Below are 15,306 nucleotides of genomic sequence, written 5' to 3'. Positions count from 1 at the left end.
CTGTGTCCATCGCCAGGATCCCACCCCCCTTGTCAGCCGGGTTTTATGGTGAGATCGTGGTTATTGGACAACCCCTCCAACGCACGCATTTCCTCAGTAGTGATATTTGGTTTAGTTAATGGTGTACCACGAAACCTATCCTTGAGGTCCGTGATATCCGTCTTAACACACTCCATAAAGGACTCCATAACATGTGAACTAATCAAAGGTGTAAAATCACTTTTGGGGTACTTTCACACTTGCGGCAGGACGGATCCGGCAGGCTGGTCTCCCTGTCGGATCCGTCCTTCCGCTGTTTCGTCGGACCGCCGCTCCGTTTCCATTGACTATAATGGGGACGGGGGCTGAGCTCCGGCGGTGCACGGCGAAAGCCGCCGGACTAAAAAGTCGGACATGCAGGACTTTAGTCCGGTGGCTTTCGCAGTGCTGCGCCGGAGCTCAGCCCCCGTCCCCATTATAGTCAATGGAAACGGAGCGGCGATACGGCGAAACAGCGGAAGGACAGATCCGACAGGGAGACCAGCCTGCCGGATCTGTCCTGCCGCAAGTGTGAAAGTAGCCTAAGCATATAAATCAAATTGTTTTAAAGTCAGTGGATTTCCCTGTGTACAGGGTAGTACACCACTTACTATGGTTCCAGAGGAGCTGGAGTCAAACCAAACCCTCAGCTTCAAAGATATAAAGAAGCTGTTCAAGTCCAGCTCCAACTGGAACCAATCCATCTTAGACTGCGGACAAAATGACAAACCCTTATTTAACACTTTCATCTCTATAGAATTCAACTCATATGATATATTTACTACATATATATTCGTCTGCTCTTGTAATCCTGTTTGTCCCGATACCATTTTGCACGTTTTGTATCCTCCACTTCACTATGCATCTTAGACAGAAAAGACTGTTGCTTTTGCAAAAAGGCCACCCACTCATCTGATGTCATATTGGTTCTCAATGAGTTTTCAAGGTCTTGCCTCCTGTCTTTAGAGGCCGACACATCTTTATGCAGGTATTCAATATTGAGAATAATGTCAAGTGCATATTTATTGGATATAGATTCAAATTTTTAGCACGAAATTCAGCATCTTGCGTAAACATATTAGGTTTCAACCGAGTCCTTATCCCCCTCGGGATCCGGTTCTGCTTATGGTACTGTGCCAATGTTCGTAAATGTAGTTCAAGCGAAAGGTTCTTTTTTGTTACATTTTCATAGTCCCATTGTCTTTGGACCCCAGGACCAAGGGGATAACGCTGGCACCTGAACTGCTTGAGTGCTGCTCTGTGATTTTCTGGATATATCTGTGGTCTTCAAGGCTTTGCACCCGTGGAAAAAGTAAGGGCCTGGTGTGGACCCGCAAGTGTATTGCAACAAGGTATGGAGAACTCTTCAGTCAATCATGAAACACATGTTTTTTCATACAATGACTGTTGAAAGGATTATAGGAGCAGTAGAGGGTGAGGCCATCTTTTTGAATGTACCCTCGGTGACCAATCTTAAAAGGGACTATGAAAATGTAACAAAAAAGAACCTTTTGCTTGAACTACATTTACTAACATTGGCACAGTACCATAAGCATAACAGCCAAATACGTTCAGGAGATAGAGCCTCAATTACAGAAGTTTGACATTACTAAGAGCATAGAGGTGATACTAACAAAAGCTGAAAAGGAAGGTATTATCGACAAACAGCTGAAAGAGTTTGTGATTGTCAAATCGCCTGTTGTCCCATTTATATATGTATTGCCTAAAATACATAAAAGTTTAGATAACCTTCCAGGACGCCCGATTATTTCGGGGAGGGAATCTATCCTGTCCTGTCCAATATTGCTATATTTTTGGACAGAGCTTTGAGGGAATTTGCTATTAGGGCTAAATCATATGTCAGGGACACAGGTGATTTTTTTTATTTTTTTGGGAGAGGATATCAGCAGTTAGGAGTACCAGATGGTAGCATTTTGGCGTCATTTTATATAGTGTCCCTCTATACATCCATAGATCATAGAGAGGGATTGCGAGCTGTTGGTAGGGCACTAGAAGGATCTACGTATTCTGTGCAGACCAAAGCGGGTGGGCACGGCCATGGGCAATTTGCAAGTTGTCACCCGACTAGGATGATTAATTTGCTCCCATATAGTCAGATGCTACGAGTTAAAAGGATTGTGGATGAGGAAGAACATTTAAATAGAGCCTTGGAAAAAATGGGGGAATCCTTCCTGGAAAGGGGATATCCCACAGCATTAGTAAAGGGACACATTAATAAAGTAAAATCCCTCCCTCATGAGGAGGTGAAAAAAAAAGATCACGCCCTAAGCAAAGCTCCAACCGGATACCTTTTGTATCCACATACAATGACGATGGCGCTAAGGTGGAACAAATCATCAGGAGACATTGGGGTATATTACAGAGTGGTTACCCTAAAATTTCAGCATTTAAAGAGGCCCCATTGATGTCCTATAGAAGGACGCGTAACATTAAAATAGAGTGGTGAGGACTAGTGTTCCAGAACAAGCACGCATACGACAGAATTTCTTTAAGACCAAAAATAACTGCAGTTATCCCTGCCTCAATTGTGTAATTGTAAACTGATGCAAAAAGGGAAGGAATTTGTACACCCAGTAACAGGAGAAAAATGTACAATTAGACATTACCTCACCTGTGATTCTTCATGGGTGATCTACCGGTATCTAAACATTTTAGTGAGTATAAACAAAGAACAAGAACTGAGGTTTATGATACTTGATCATGTTGCCATGCGGGGGGGGAATAGAGTGTCCCAAAGGCTTCTGGCGACATTAGAGTTAGTGCATATGATACTTCTGATATAAGCATTGTCTTACTTAATTTTGTTTTTGTTTTTTAATTCCGCAGTTACTCATTGTGAGTTGTGGACACCTACAGGAGAGATCGCTTATCCAGGTTTTATCCTTTTCAGTTACCTTATAATATTAATCGTTACCATTATTACAAAGAGACTTTAATGTGCGAGTATATGGATGCAAGTGCCTATTTGCTAAATACACTGGGAAATAACCCGGGTGGGTGATATAGATAGTGATTAAGATTATTTTTAGTCCTCAATAAAATATAGGTAACGATTTCAAGGATTACATACCCTAGGCTTGTGTCTTTGCAAAGTAGGTACTGTTGTCTTCTGTGCAAGTAGCGCCTGGCTGTGTAGATTTAATGTATGTAGTGATGGATGGCATGGATTCGCTACATGATGGGACACTGGCAATTGGCCAGATGTCCACATGCGGCGACTATAATGCCTCTCTAATGATTCGTCCTGTGATATACAGAAACAGAGTGACACTCCGTGACACGCCGAGATGGAGCGATGCTCCATCTTTGATATAGCGCGGCGAGAGCACAAGGTGATTGGTGCTTGCCCACCCAGAACTTTCCCGAATTTTTTTTTTTTTTTAGTTTTTTTGGGACGACCCTAATAATAAAATGATTAGAAAAATGTATCTGACAGGAGCCATAATCCCCCCCAAGTGACATAATCACTCCCAGAGACTGCAGCCCCGCATAGTGCCTGCTGCACCCCAATTTCTGTGCATGCGCAGAGACGTGAACGGTTTCTAACGGATCCGTGTCAAAGCGGAACCAGGCCAAACGGATCCGTCCCCATTGACTTCAATTGTGAGTCCGGACGGATCCGTTTGGCTCTGCATCGTCAGGCGGACACCAGCGTTTTGGTGTCCGCCTCCAGAGCGGAATGGAGGCGGATCGGAGCCAAGCTGATGCATTCTGAACGGATCCTTTTCCATTCAGAATGCATTGGGGCTTAACTGATCCGTTTGGAGTCCGCAAAAAACGGAACAGTCGTGTGCATGTAGCCTAAGGGGCACGCTCCCACATGTATCCATAAACATACCTGACATCATCACAATATGAGGGTAACGCTCCCACTTGTGTCCCTAAACATACCTGACAGCTTCACACTATAAGGGGCACACTCCCACATGTATCCATAAACATATTTCAAGATGAAACCGATGTATAACCACAGGAAAGTGAAATGCACACACTGCAACTCCAAAAGTAGAATGTGCAAAAAAGATTCAGTCCAAAACAAGTACAGGGCTAAAAATATTTATTTCTCGCCCATTTTCCTTGGGGGACACAGACCTTGGTATAGCTCAGCTCCCTAGGAGGCGTGACACTAAGTAAAACTGTTAAGCCCCTCCTCCATCAGCTATACCCTCAGCCTGGAGATAGAGGCTACCAGTTTTAGCTTAGTGTCCAAGGAGGCAAGACACTCCCTGCTACTGCAGGGCTGTTTTCTCCTTGTTGTAATTTTTTCTCTAATTGTTATTTATTTTGTTTTTTCCTAGGGATACCAGAGACGCATTGGGCCTCTCTGCTCTCCCGGGGTGAGCTGCGCCAGTGCCAACTTATCTGCACTGCTGCCTCCCCCACAGAAGCAATAGGAGGATCTGGGCAGCAATGGCTCCCCTACATCCCGCCAGCTAGGGGGTCGCCCGCACGCAAAGCCCCTCTCCCAGCTTCCTGCCACTGCGGTGCCAGTAGCTGAAGGGGCGACCCTGCTGGAAGGAACTGAGGGTGAAGACAGGTGAGATGGCTTTTCCAGCCCATACCCCGTCCCTATCGGCAAGCATGTACCCCTCTGGGTAAGGGGGGCACCCGTGGTCGCTCATTCTGAGCGCTCCAGCAGACCCTCCCCAGCTCCCCTCCGTGTATCCTGCACCCCCACGCCGTTTTCCCCCATTTTCAGGCTACTCTTCAAGACGGCTGATCTCTCCCTCTCTCCCTCCCGCCGCCGCCCGCTCCGTTCCGAACGGGGGGCGGGGCTTATGCCCGACATGACCATATCGGCATCGGCGGGGCAGGGGACAATGGTGGCAGAAGGTCACCCACCTGGGAATAATCGCCGCACTCTTGGGGCCTGCGGGCCCTTTATTTCATGGCATCCTGCTTCTTCTTAGCCCTGCGAGTTTTTTCGGCAGCAGGGGGCGTGGCTTACGCGCGCGCGCGCCATTTTGGGGGCGGAGTTAGGTTCTCCTTCACAGGAGACATTTCAAGCGCTGGAGGGGGCGGAGCTTGTTCCCCGCGCTTCTGCTGAATTCTTCCCGCGTTTCCTCACTTCTAGACAGGAAGCTGGGACACGTGGGGGACTCTGAGCACCTGGTATATCGCTCGGCTTCTGTGGGCGCTATCTGCAGGCTCTCTGCTGTTTGCTGCTCCCTGCTGCTGCTGCTGCAGCTGCTGCTGATCCTTCTCTACTCCTGACGTTCTTCTGAGGCACTGGTAGGACAGTTAACCCTCTCCTAACCCTCCTGGTCATAGCTGCTATATCCCTTGTGGTCTCTGTATTGGGGTACGACCACTTTTCAGCATGTCAGATCCCACGGGTGCCCCCAAACCCTGGTACCATGCCTGTACCGCCTGTAAGGAACTTTTTTCGTGTGGGCAATCTGAGCCGCATTGCCTTGCATGTCAGGCCCCGGTGCAGGGCCCGCTTTCCGCTGCGCCCCCCGGTGCCTCTGAACCCCCTGACTGGGCTAGGTCTCTGTCTCAGGCGGTGGAAAGCCTTACACACGTAGTGGGCCGTCTCGTGGATAGACCGCCTCTCCCGCAGGCTGCCACAATCCCTGTCGCACCCGCTGGGACTACCGTTTCTGCCGCCCCCACTGATTCCCTGCCTCCCAGCGAATCTTCCAGGGCCCGGCATATTCAGAAACGTTCAAGGGTTGAGCGCACATCTTCTCCAGATGCTTCGCTCTCTCCGCCATGCGTGCGAGCTCAGTCAAGTCTATCCTCTCAAAGGGATACGCCTTCTGAGGGAGAACTGGCGGATTCGGACGTGGACATGGACTCAGAGCTTCCGTCCAAATTGGCGTCCGCGGTGGGGCATCTTATCACTAGCATCCGTGATACCTTTCACATACACGATGACCCCCCCAGCTCTGAACAGGCCGGCGTGTCCTTTCTTCGCCCCAGACAGGCCTCCAAGGTCTTTCCCATCCACGCTGATTTTTCTTCTGTGGTGTCCAAGGCTTGGACCCGGCCTAACGTCCGCTTTGTTACACCCAAAAAGCTGGACATTTGTTATCCCTTTCCAGCGGATTCTGTGACCACGTGGACGTCCCCGCCTAAGGTTGATCCTCCCGTGGCTCGCCTGTCCAAAAGCACTACTATTCCTGTACAAGACGGATCTTCCCTCCAGTCTGCTGAGGACCGTCGTACGGAATCCCTCTCCAAGGCCATATTTACTGCCTCTGGTTCGGCCCTTAGACCGGTCTTTGCCTCCGCCTGGGCTGGTAAAGCGGTCTCTGAATGGGGTTTGCAACTGGAACGGGAGTTAGGGTCGGACGTCCCTCTACAGGACCTCCGTTCCTTAGCCCAACTAATTGTCCAGGCCGGAAAATTTGTCTGTGAGGCCTCTCTTGATGCGGGTGCCCTCATTGCCCGTTCCTCTGCCCTGGCAGTTTCTGTCAGGAGGGAACTCTGGCTGAAGGTTTGGGCGGCGGACGCCGCTTCCAAACGCTCTTTGGCTGGCCTACCATTCACGGGTTCCCGCTTGTTCGGAACCCGTCTGGACGAACTTATATCTGAGGCCACGGGTGGGAAGAGTACTCACCTCCCCCAGTCCAGGCCGAGGGGCGCCCCCCGTGGTCGCGCTGGTTCGTCCCGTTTTCGGTCCTTTCGCAAGCCCACCGGGTCTAGACCCGCGGCCGGTTCTTCTTCCTCTGGCCCAGCCCAGGATAGACGCAAGAAGCCGTTTTTTCGGACGCAATCTACCTGGCGCAAGCCCCAGCCCACACGGGCTCCCACAGGCCAGCAGCCCTCTGCCTGAAGGTGCGCCCCCACCCACCCGGGTGGGGGGCCGCCTTCTACTGTTCAGGAACGTATGGCGGGCCCACATCTCAGACGCATGGGCGCTCGAGATTGTATCTTGCGGATACAAGATCGAATTTGCGTCCATTCCGCCAGACCGTTTCTTCCGGTCCCGTCCTCCGCGGGATCCCGTACGAGCGGCCGCCTTCTTCACGGCCATTCGCTCTCTAATGGACAAGGGTGTCGTCGCCCCCGTGCCTCCGACGGAAAGGTTCAGGGGGTTCTACTCGAACCTCTTTGTGGTTCCCAAGAAGGAAGGCTCAGTGCGACCGATCTTGGACCTAAAGCGCCTGAACCGTTTTCTCCGACTGCAGAGATTCCGGATGGAGTCTCTCAGGTCCGCAGTGGCCTCCCTGGAAAGAGGGGATTTCATGGCCTCAATCGACGTTCAGGATGCATATCTCCACGTTCCGGTTGCTCCATGTCATCACCGCTTCCTGCGCTTCGCGGTGGGGGACGATCACTTCCAATTCGTCGCCCTTCCCTTTGGTCTGGCGACGGCTCCTCGAGTATTCACCAAGGTCCTGGCCCCTGTCTTGGCCCTTCTGCGTTCAAGAAGTGTTTTTCTTCTCCCTTACTTGGACGACATCTTGGTCAAGGCACCCTCCTTCTCTCAGGCATCCGGCAGTGTGGGACTCACTCTGGAGACCCTGACGCGGTTCGGTTGGATCATCAACCACCCCAAGTCTTCTCTTACCCCCTCCAGACGGCTGATCTTCCTGGGGATGCTCCTGGATACGGAGTTGGCGGAGGTCCGCCTCCCGTCGGACAAGCGTCTGGCCCTTTGCGGGTCTGTTCGCAGTCTCCTCCGTCATCACCGCCCTTCCCTCAGATCCAGCATGCGGTTGTTGGGGAAGATGGTTGCCTGTTTCGAAGCGGTGCCGTTCGCACAATTCCGATCCCGCACCTTTCAGAGGGCAATTCTGTCGGCCTGGGACAAATCACCGAGGAGTCTGGACAGGACCTTTCTTCTGCCTCCCCTGGCTCGGGCTTCCCTCAGCTGGTGGTTGCATATCCCTCTACGGGGGAGGTCCTTCCTCCCACTGAACTGGCTGGTGATTACCACCGATGCCAGCTTACGGGGGTGGGGGGGGGTTTTCCCTCCCCGGTCCGTCCAGGGCGTTTGGTCTCTATCGGAGTCCAGACTTCCAATCAATATTCTGGAACTGAGGGCGATTCTTCTGTCCCTCAGACACTGGACCCATCTACTGAAGGGCCACCCTGTTCGGATCCAATCGGACAATGCCACGGCTGTGGCATACATAAACCATCAGGGAGGCACTCGCAGCGCTGCAGCGATGCAAGAGGTGACCCTCATTCTCCTCTGGGCGGAGGCGCACGTGCCGGCCTTATCCGCGATTTACATCCCGGGGGTGGACAACTGGGCGGCGGATTTCCTGAGCCGGTCCACCATCGACCCGGGAGAATGGTCCCTGCACCCAGAGGTGTTCGAAGCCCTTTGTCTTCGCTGGGGTCGCCCCGACGTGGACCTCATGGCTTCCACATTCAACCACAAGGTCCCCCGATACCTGGCCAGGGCACGGGACCCGAAGGCGTACGGCGCCGACGCGCTCGTCCTTCCGTGGCACGAATTCTCCCTTCTGTACGTCTTTCCTCCTTTCCCCCTCCTGCCACGGGTTCTTCGGAGGATCGCGGCAGAGGGCGTTCCCGCGATTCTGATCGCCCCGGATTGGCCCCGCCGGTCTTGGTACGCCGACCTAATGTTGCTGTTGGCAGACGCACCGTGGCCACTGCCCTCCAGGGAAGACCTTCTCTCTCAGGGACCGATCTTCCACGAGCATTTAGGCTCGCTACGTTTGACGGCGTGGCTATTGAGACCGCCGTCTTAACGCGACGGGGTTTCTCCGCGGACGTAGTCCGCACCATGATCCGTGCTCGTAAGCCCGTGTCCTCTAGGATCTACTATCGGGTTTGGAGGTCCTATCTGGGGTTCTGTGAGTCCCGGAGCATCCCACCTCTCCGGTTTTCTCTTCCCACGATCCTGTCCTTCCTCCAGTCGGGTCTGGACCTGGGGCTGAGCCTCAGTTCTCTGAAGGGACAGATTTCGGCGCTGTCTATTCTTCTCCAGCGTCCCCTGGCCCCTCTGGGGCCAATTAAGACCTTCTTACAAGGGGTGGCTCACTCTGTTCCGCCGTACCGCCCTCCAGTTCCATCCTGGGACCTGAATGTGGTGCTCTCGGCGCTCCAATCAGCCCCCTTCGAGCCTTTACGGGAGGTCTCCCTTCGCCTTCTGTCCTGCAAGGTCATCTTTCTTGTGGCCATCACATCTCTCCGACGGGTGTCGGAGTTAGCGGCTCTTTCTTGCTCCGAACCTTTCCTGATCTTCCACCAGGATAAGGTTGTGCTTCGGCCTGTCCCGTCCTTCCTGCCAAAGGTGGTCTCCGCCTTTCACATCAATGAGGACATCGTCCTTCCGTCGCTCTGTCCCTCTCCTTCCCACCCCAGAGAACGGGAACTGCACCGTCTGGATGTGGTCAGGGCGTTGAAGATTTACCTGGAGGTCACCGGATCCTTTCGGCGCACGGACTCCCTGTTTGTGGTTCCGGAGGGTTCGCGCAAGGGTTTGGCGGTCTCCAAGGTGGCTATTGCCCGTTTCATTAAACTGGCGGTGTCTGAGGCTTATCGAGCCAAGGGTAGAGCTCCGCCTTTCAGCGTCACTGCTCATTCCACCAGAGCAGTCGGAGCTTCCTGGGCGCAGAGGCATCGGGCCTCGGCTGAACAGTTGTGCAAAGCAGCCACTTGGTCCTCTCTGCACACTTTCACAAGGTTCTATAGAGTGCATACGCATGCATCAGCGGATGCTGCTTTGGGCCGCCTGGTTTTGCAGGCAGCGGTTTCCTGATGCTCCGGTGGTGGTCCGCCTTGGGTTTGTGGTCCCTCCCTTCTTGGACTGCTCTTGAACGTCCCAAGGTCTGTGTCCCCCAAGGAAAATGGGCGAGAAAAGGAGATTTTTGTATAACTTACCAGTTAAATCTCTTTCTCGCTCTTCCTTGGGGGACACAGCACCCACCCTTCTGTGTTTGGTTACAGGGTTATGGTCTGGCGCCCCGTTGGGTTGCTGGCTGGTTGTTTCCGTTATTGGTTGTTATCCTTTCACTACTTGGACACGCAACTGGTAGCCTCTATCTCCAGGCTGAGGGTATAGCTGATGGAGGAGGGGCTTAACAGTTTTACTTAGTGTCACGCCTCCTAGGGAGCTGAGCTATACCAAGGTCTGTGTCCCCCAAGGAAGAGCGAGAAAGAGATTTAACTGGTAAGTTATACAAAAATCTCCTTTTTCAACTAGACAAAAGCAGCCTCATTGCATAAATAGGATTATCTTTTTATTTCAAGTCAACAACAACAAAAAAAAGCAGACTGTTTGCACTAATATGATTACCTTTTCTTCCAACTAAACTTTTGTTTCATTATCTTTTTTTTATTCCCTAACCCCCCCCCCCCCCCCCACAATCAACATGCTATTGTCTAAATGCAATATATGCAATTAGCATGGCCATGTAGTCCTGTGGTGAAAGTAATTCCTCCTTTCTAAAGCCTTCTGCCCCGTTATCAAGTATTTCACATGAGAGGAGTTGTCTATGCTAACAGGCATAGTAATCTGCCTCCATTCATTACAGGGCTCCAGATGGTGACCAAAATGGTCGCCAACGCGACTTAAAATTGCAAAATGGCGACAAGACTTTGTAGTCTTGTCGCCTTTTGCGTCTAGAACCTCCGCTGCTCTGCCGCTTTAAGAAGAACGGGATTTCATACAGCAGGCAGACGGCAATCCAATAACAGAGCTCCGCACAGTACAGAGCTCTGTTATTAGAGAGGAGCTGCTGATTGGTGATAGTATCCCCCGGGCTGCCCTGCCATTGTCTGCTCCTCTCACCCCCCCCCCCCCCTCCATTCTCCCGCAGCAGCTTGATCTTCAGTCAGTCATGAAGACAGGGAGCTGCTCCACGCCGACTGCTCCATAGAACAGAGGTTAGCTTGAGAAGCGAATACAAACAGTCCACAAACAGACTGTCAGTCACCCCTGCACTGCCGCTGATAAAGGCTAATCCTTATCGTCTTTACAGCCCTGATAACACTCAGGGGCCGCTGCTGGTGCTCCGTGTGAGCTCCCTGCCTGGGCTCACAAACATTCTTAATAAGGGAATAAAAGGGTTAATAGGAGCCCCGCGCTGGTCAAGACACTAAAAAGCCAGTGAACCATATCTCTTTCAATAATCCGTGCTTAGTAGGAGGAGATAACCTCCCCTCCTACTAAGCACGGACTTTTGAAAGAGATATAGTTCACTGGCTTTTTAGTGTCTTGACCAGCGCGGGGCTCCTATTAACTCTTTACATACTTAACATTAGCAAGTGGTGAGATGACTGATGATCACCTCGCCACTTGCTAATGGCTGCCACTGCCCAGTACCCCTGACCCCCCCCCCCCCCTTTTCTGGTGTGAGCCTGATAAGTGCGATTGTGACCACTTCCATCAGTTGGCGCACGTGCGGCGGTATGAGGGAGCACTCCGCCATTTGTACAGCCTACAATGCGGAGATGCCACCACGCTGGGTTTGGCCAAGAATTGAAAGGAGGAAAACGGGGCTTGAGCAGTATGTTATAAAGGTACTACATGCATGTTTGTAATGTGTATGTTAGTAGAGTACTATTAGACAAATGTCCCCAATCCCGGACAACCCCTTTAAAGGGTCACAAAATCCTGAAAAAAAAACAAGTGATTAAAAAAAAAAATAACCTTGTAAGAAAAGTTTGTCTCTAGCTTTTCTGCATATACATCGGAAAAGTGCTACAGAAAGCTGTTTTAGCCGGTTTCCTAAGTGCCCCCACCCCAGCATCTTCAGCTGGGAACAGACTCTATGCCAGTGCACTTCAGTGGACATCCAGAGCACTGTGAAAGAACTGCAAAACTTAGCCGCTTCTTACAAAACCTCCCTCTGTATGTGTGCAGGTATACTATACAGTAACAGGGCACTGACACTACAGAAAGTGCCTGAATGCCTGGTTTGCCTATCTAGGCAGGAGGGATTTATCACTGCCTAGACCAGTGGTGGCGAACCTATGGCATGGGTGCCAGAGGCAGCACTCGGAGCCCTCTCTGTGGGCACCCGCTTCATGGAAAAAGTCTATGGTGTCCCAATATGCCCTATATGTTTCCTGCCATTCATCAGCGCAGGGCGCACTGTGTACAGCACAGGCAGCGCACTGAATGTAGGCAGTTTATATTATATATTATAGCTAAATGGTAAAGTACATGGAAGATGTACTATATTGGACTGTAGCATTCAGGTATTGGCACTTTGCGATAAATAAGTGTGCTTTGGGTTACAGTTTGAGCACTTGGTCTGTAAAAGGTTTGTCATCACTGGCCTAGCCAAATCTGACATTTAGCAGTGTTGGAAAGCTGAATTTCAAGTTTTTTGCATCTGTACATACGGTCCATATAATGGTACCCTTATATAATGCAAGTAACCCAGATTTCCCACTACCTTGAAAGACAAATCTATGACAGAGTAGAGATAAGAATTAATCTTGATCGAGATTTAGTGTTCTGCAATATCTGTTACAGTTCCACATGATGGTAACCTAGCTTTTCCTTGACCATGAGCGTTAAATCTGCCTAGCTAGGACACTATTTAGGAATGGAGAATGGAATTTGTATATGTAGATTTAGTATTCCAGATGGTTTTAATCCCGCTCTCCCAGGACCCTGAAAGGCAAAACGTCCTAGCTATGACATTACTTGGGAGTGAGGAGAAGGATTTATTTAGGCAGATGTAGTATTTAGCAGTCCCTATTACAGTTAAACATAATGTTACCCAGCTGAAGAATAATCTAGGTGGTGTGCTACAATATAGTGAATTTGAGACTAGGTTTCTTACTTGGCTTTTCCAGGCTCCTGGCTAGCAAATCCAGCTAGGTATTCTACAACCTGGCAATTTATCAATTTGTAAATGGGCTGATCTAGGGTTCTTCAGTCTAGGAAAGCTACATAATATCCACAGGGTGGTGATGGACACAAAATGATTATATAAAACATCCAATGCTGCCCTGATGCATTGTGTGAATCTATTATATAGTACCAGAGCAACATAATCTCGCCATATACAGTATGCAGCAATAGTGTTGTCACCCAGCTTTTTCATGACCCTAAACATGTTGTTGGTCTAGCTGTATGAAAGGATTTATCGCTATATAAGGCTACTTTCATACTAGCTGCACGGACCTCCGGCAGGCTGTTCTGTCGGGTGAACAGCCTGTCTGATCCGTCCTGCCGCTAGTGAACGTGTGCCCCCGGACTGCCGCTCCGTCCCCATTGACTATAATGGGGGCGGAGTTTCAGCTAAAACTAATAAATGTCCGACATTTATTCCGGCAGCCTCTCACAGTGCGCTGCCATGCCTCTGCCGGAACTCTGCCCAGCCCCCATTATAGTTAATGGGGACAGAGTGGCAGTCCGGGGGCACACGTTCACTAGTGGCAGGATGGATCACCCGATGGAACAGCCTGCCGGAGGTCCGTGCCGCTAGTGTGAAAGTAGCCTAACTATGAAGTTTTGGAATTCAGCAGCCTGGAAAAGCTGGGTAACAACCTCTGCAGAGATGTAATGGAGGCCACACTTGGCACATACATTCTGTATACAAAATACCCATAAATATAATGGAGGGCTACCATGAGTAGATATGAAGTTTGGTCTCCAGCATACCTCCACATGTTGTAAATGTGTAGGATTCAGTCCTGTACTGAAAAAACATTAAAATCCAAATGTATTAATACAAGTTCAGTTCTGGGCACCAGTCCATAAAAAAGATGCCCTGGAGTTAGAAAAAGCAACTAAACTCCTAAAAGGCCTGGAAGAGCTTAGTTATGAGCAAAGATTAAATGAACTGAAATTGTTTAGCCCTAAAAAAGACTAAATATCTAAACAGACCATACCCAAAAAATATTAAGGGAAGCTATTCTGTGTTAAAAACCCCTCAAAAAACAAGGGGCCACTCCCTACGCCTGGAGAAAAGAGGCTACAGACATTATTTACTGTAAGGGCTGTGAACCTCTAGAATAGCCTGCCGCAGGAGCTGGTCACAGCAAATACAGTAGATGGCTTCAAAAAAGGTTTAGATTACTTTTTAATTAAAAATAACATTGAGGCTTATGACAATGTATAGAAATCTTGTTCTACACACCCTTTCCCATTGGCCCAACCCCTTTTTAAAAGGGATATGGACCTTGATCCAGGGATTTGTTCCGTGGATCAATATAGCAGGATTACAGGTTGGAATTTTTTCTTCTTCCAACCTTAACAACTATGTAATAAGTTAAAAGCTTAAAAGGAACATCTACCGGAGGTTAACATCCTTAGGTGTTTAAGGCCTCTAAAATGGGCCTTTTTTTTATGTTTTTAACCCGGATCATTAATACATTTTGTATTTTAACGGTCTTTCAGTCCTGGATTAAATCCTACATTTTACTGCATTAACCAAGGTATAGTCTTGTTTCCTTGTCTGTGCCCTTAAAGGTAGGAATTCTCACTTCATAACTAGGCAAACTAGTTATTCTGTTGTATGCACTATGGCTGGTATGATTGGCATTATGGCTAGCACGGATACCAAGCCTGTTTTTGTACTATCGACTGATATTCCTTCCAACATAATGGCTATGCTCACTGTGTAGACAAAAATATAAATAAAAAAATGGGGGATTCAGTGGCGTGCGAAGGCGGAGGGGGGGTTGTGACCGCTCTCAGGGCGGTGGCAGAAGCAATGAGCACTTCCATCAATACAGATGGAAGCGCTCATTGCTGGAGCGCAGGGAGCTGGGTCCTGTCACTCACCGCTCAGCTACCTGGGCAGCGGCGCTCTGAATGGTGAAGCAGGAAGACTTCTCCTGCTCCACCATTCAGCCAGCAGGCACAGATCGTGCTGCTGCCACACTGAAAATCTGCATAAGCTCTGCCCACACGGTGCTACAGCACAATCTGTGCCTGCAGGGAAGAGAGGTATGTGAACTTCCGGAACGGGACAAGGTGAGTAGTTACTGTGTTTGTTTGTTTTTTATACAGAGGGGGCACAGAGGGCTTTATTACTATGGAGAAGGGGCACAGGGGGCTTTATTACTATGGAGAAGGGGCACAGGGGGCATTTCTACTGTGGAGAAGGGGCACAGGGGGCATTTCTACTGTGGAGAAGGGGCACAGGGGGCATTTCTACTGTGGAGAAGGGGCACAGGGGGCATTTCTACTGTGGAGAAGGGGCACAGGGGGCATTTCTACTGTGGAGGGGGCACAGAGGGCATTTCTACTGTGGAGGGGGCACAGAGGGCATTTCTACTGTGGAGGGGGCACAGAGGGCATTTCTACTGTGGAGAAGGGGCACAGGGGGCATTTCTACTGTGGAGAAGGGGCACAGGGGGCATTTCTACTGTGGAGAA

General features: G+C 50.1%; 1 protein-coding gene across 3 annotated transcripts in view; it reads left to right on the top strand.

Annotated features, from left to right (window-relative positions):
* MGST3 (microsomal glutathione S-transferase 3) overlaps positions 1 to 15,306 on the top strand; it is a 129,438-nt gene that overhangs the window by 56,195 nt on the left and 57,937 nt on the right. For 2 of the 3 annotated variants that reach the window (XM_044301997.1, XM_044301996.1), the window contains exon 6: positions 2,866 to 2,913. The exons of the other annotated variant lie outside the window; for it this stretch is intronic. In XM_044301997.1, coding sequence (XP_044157932.1) covers positions 2,866 to 2,913 — 48 coding nt within the window. The remainder of the gene's footprint in view (positions 1 to 2,865; positions 2,914 to 15,306) is intronic. 3 annotated transcript variants of the gene reach the window in all.

This window comes from Bufo gargarizans, chromosome 7 (genome assembly GCF_014858855.1).
Source record: "Bufo gargarizans isolate SCDJY-AF-19 chromosome 7, ASM1485885v1, whole genome shotgun sequence".
In the NCBI taxonomy this organism is placed as follows: Eukaryota; Metazoa; Chordata; class Amphibia; order Anura; family Bufonidae; genus Bufo; species Bufo gargarizans.
The sequence above is the reverse complement of the archived record's forward strand: the minus strand, read 5'-3'. Positions and strand labels throughout refer to the sequence as shown.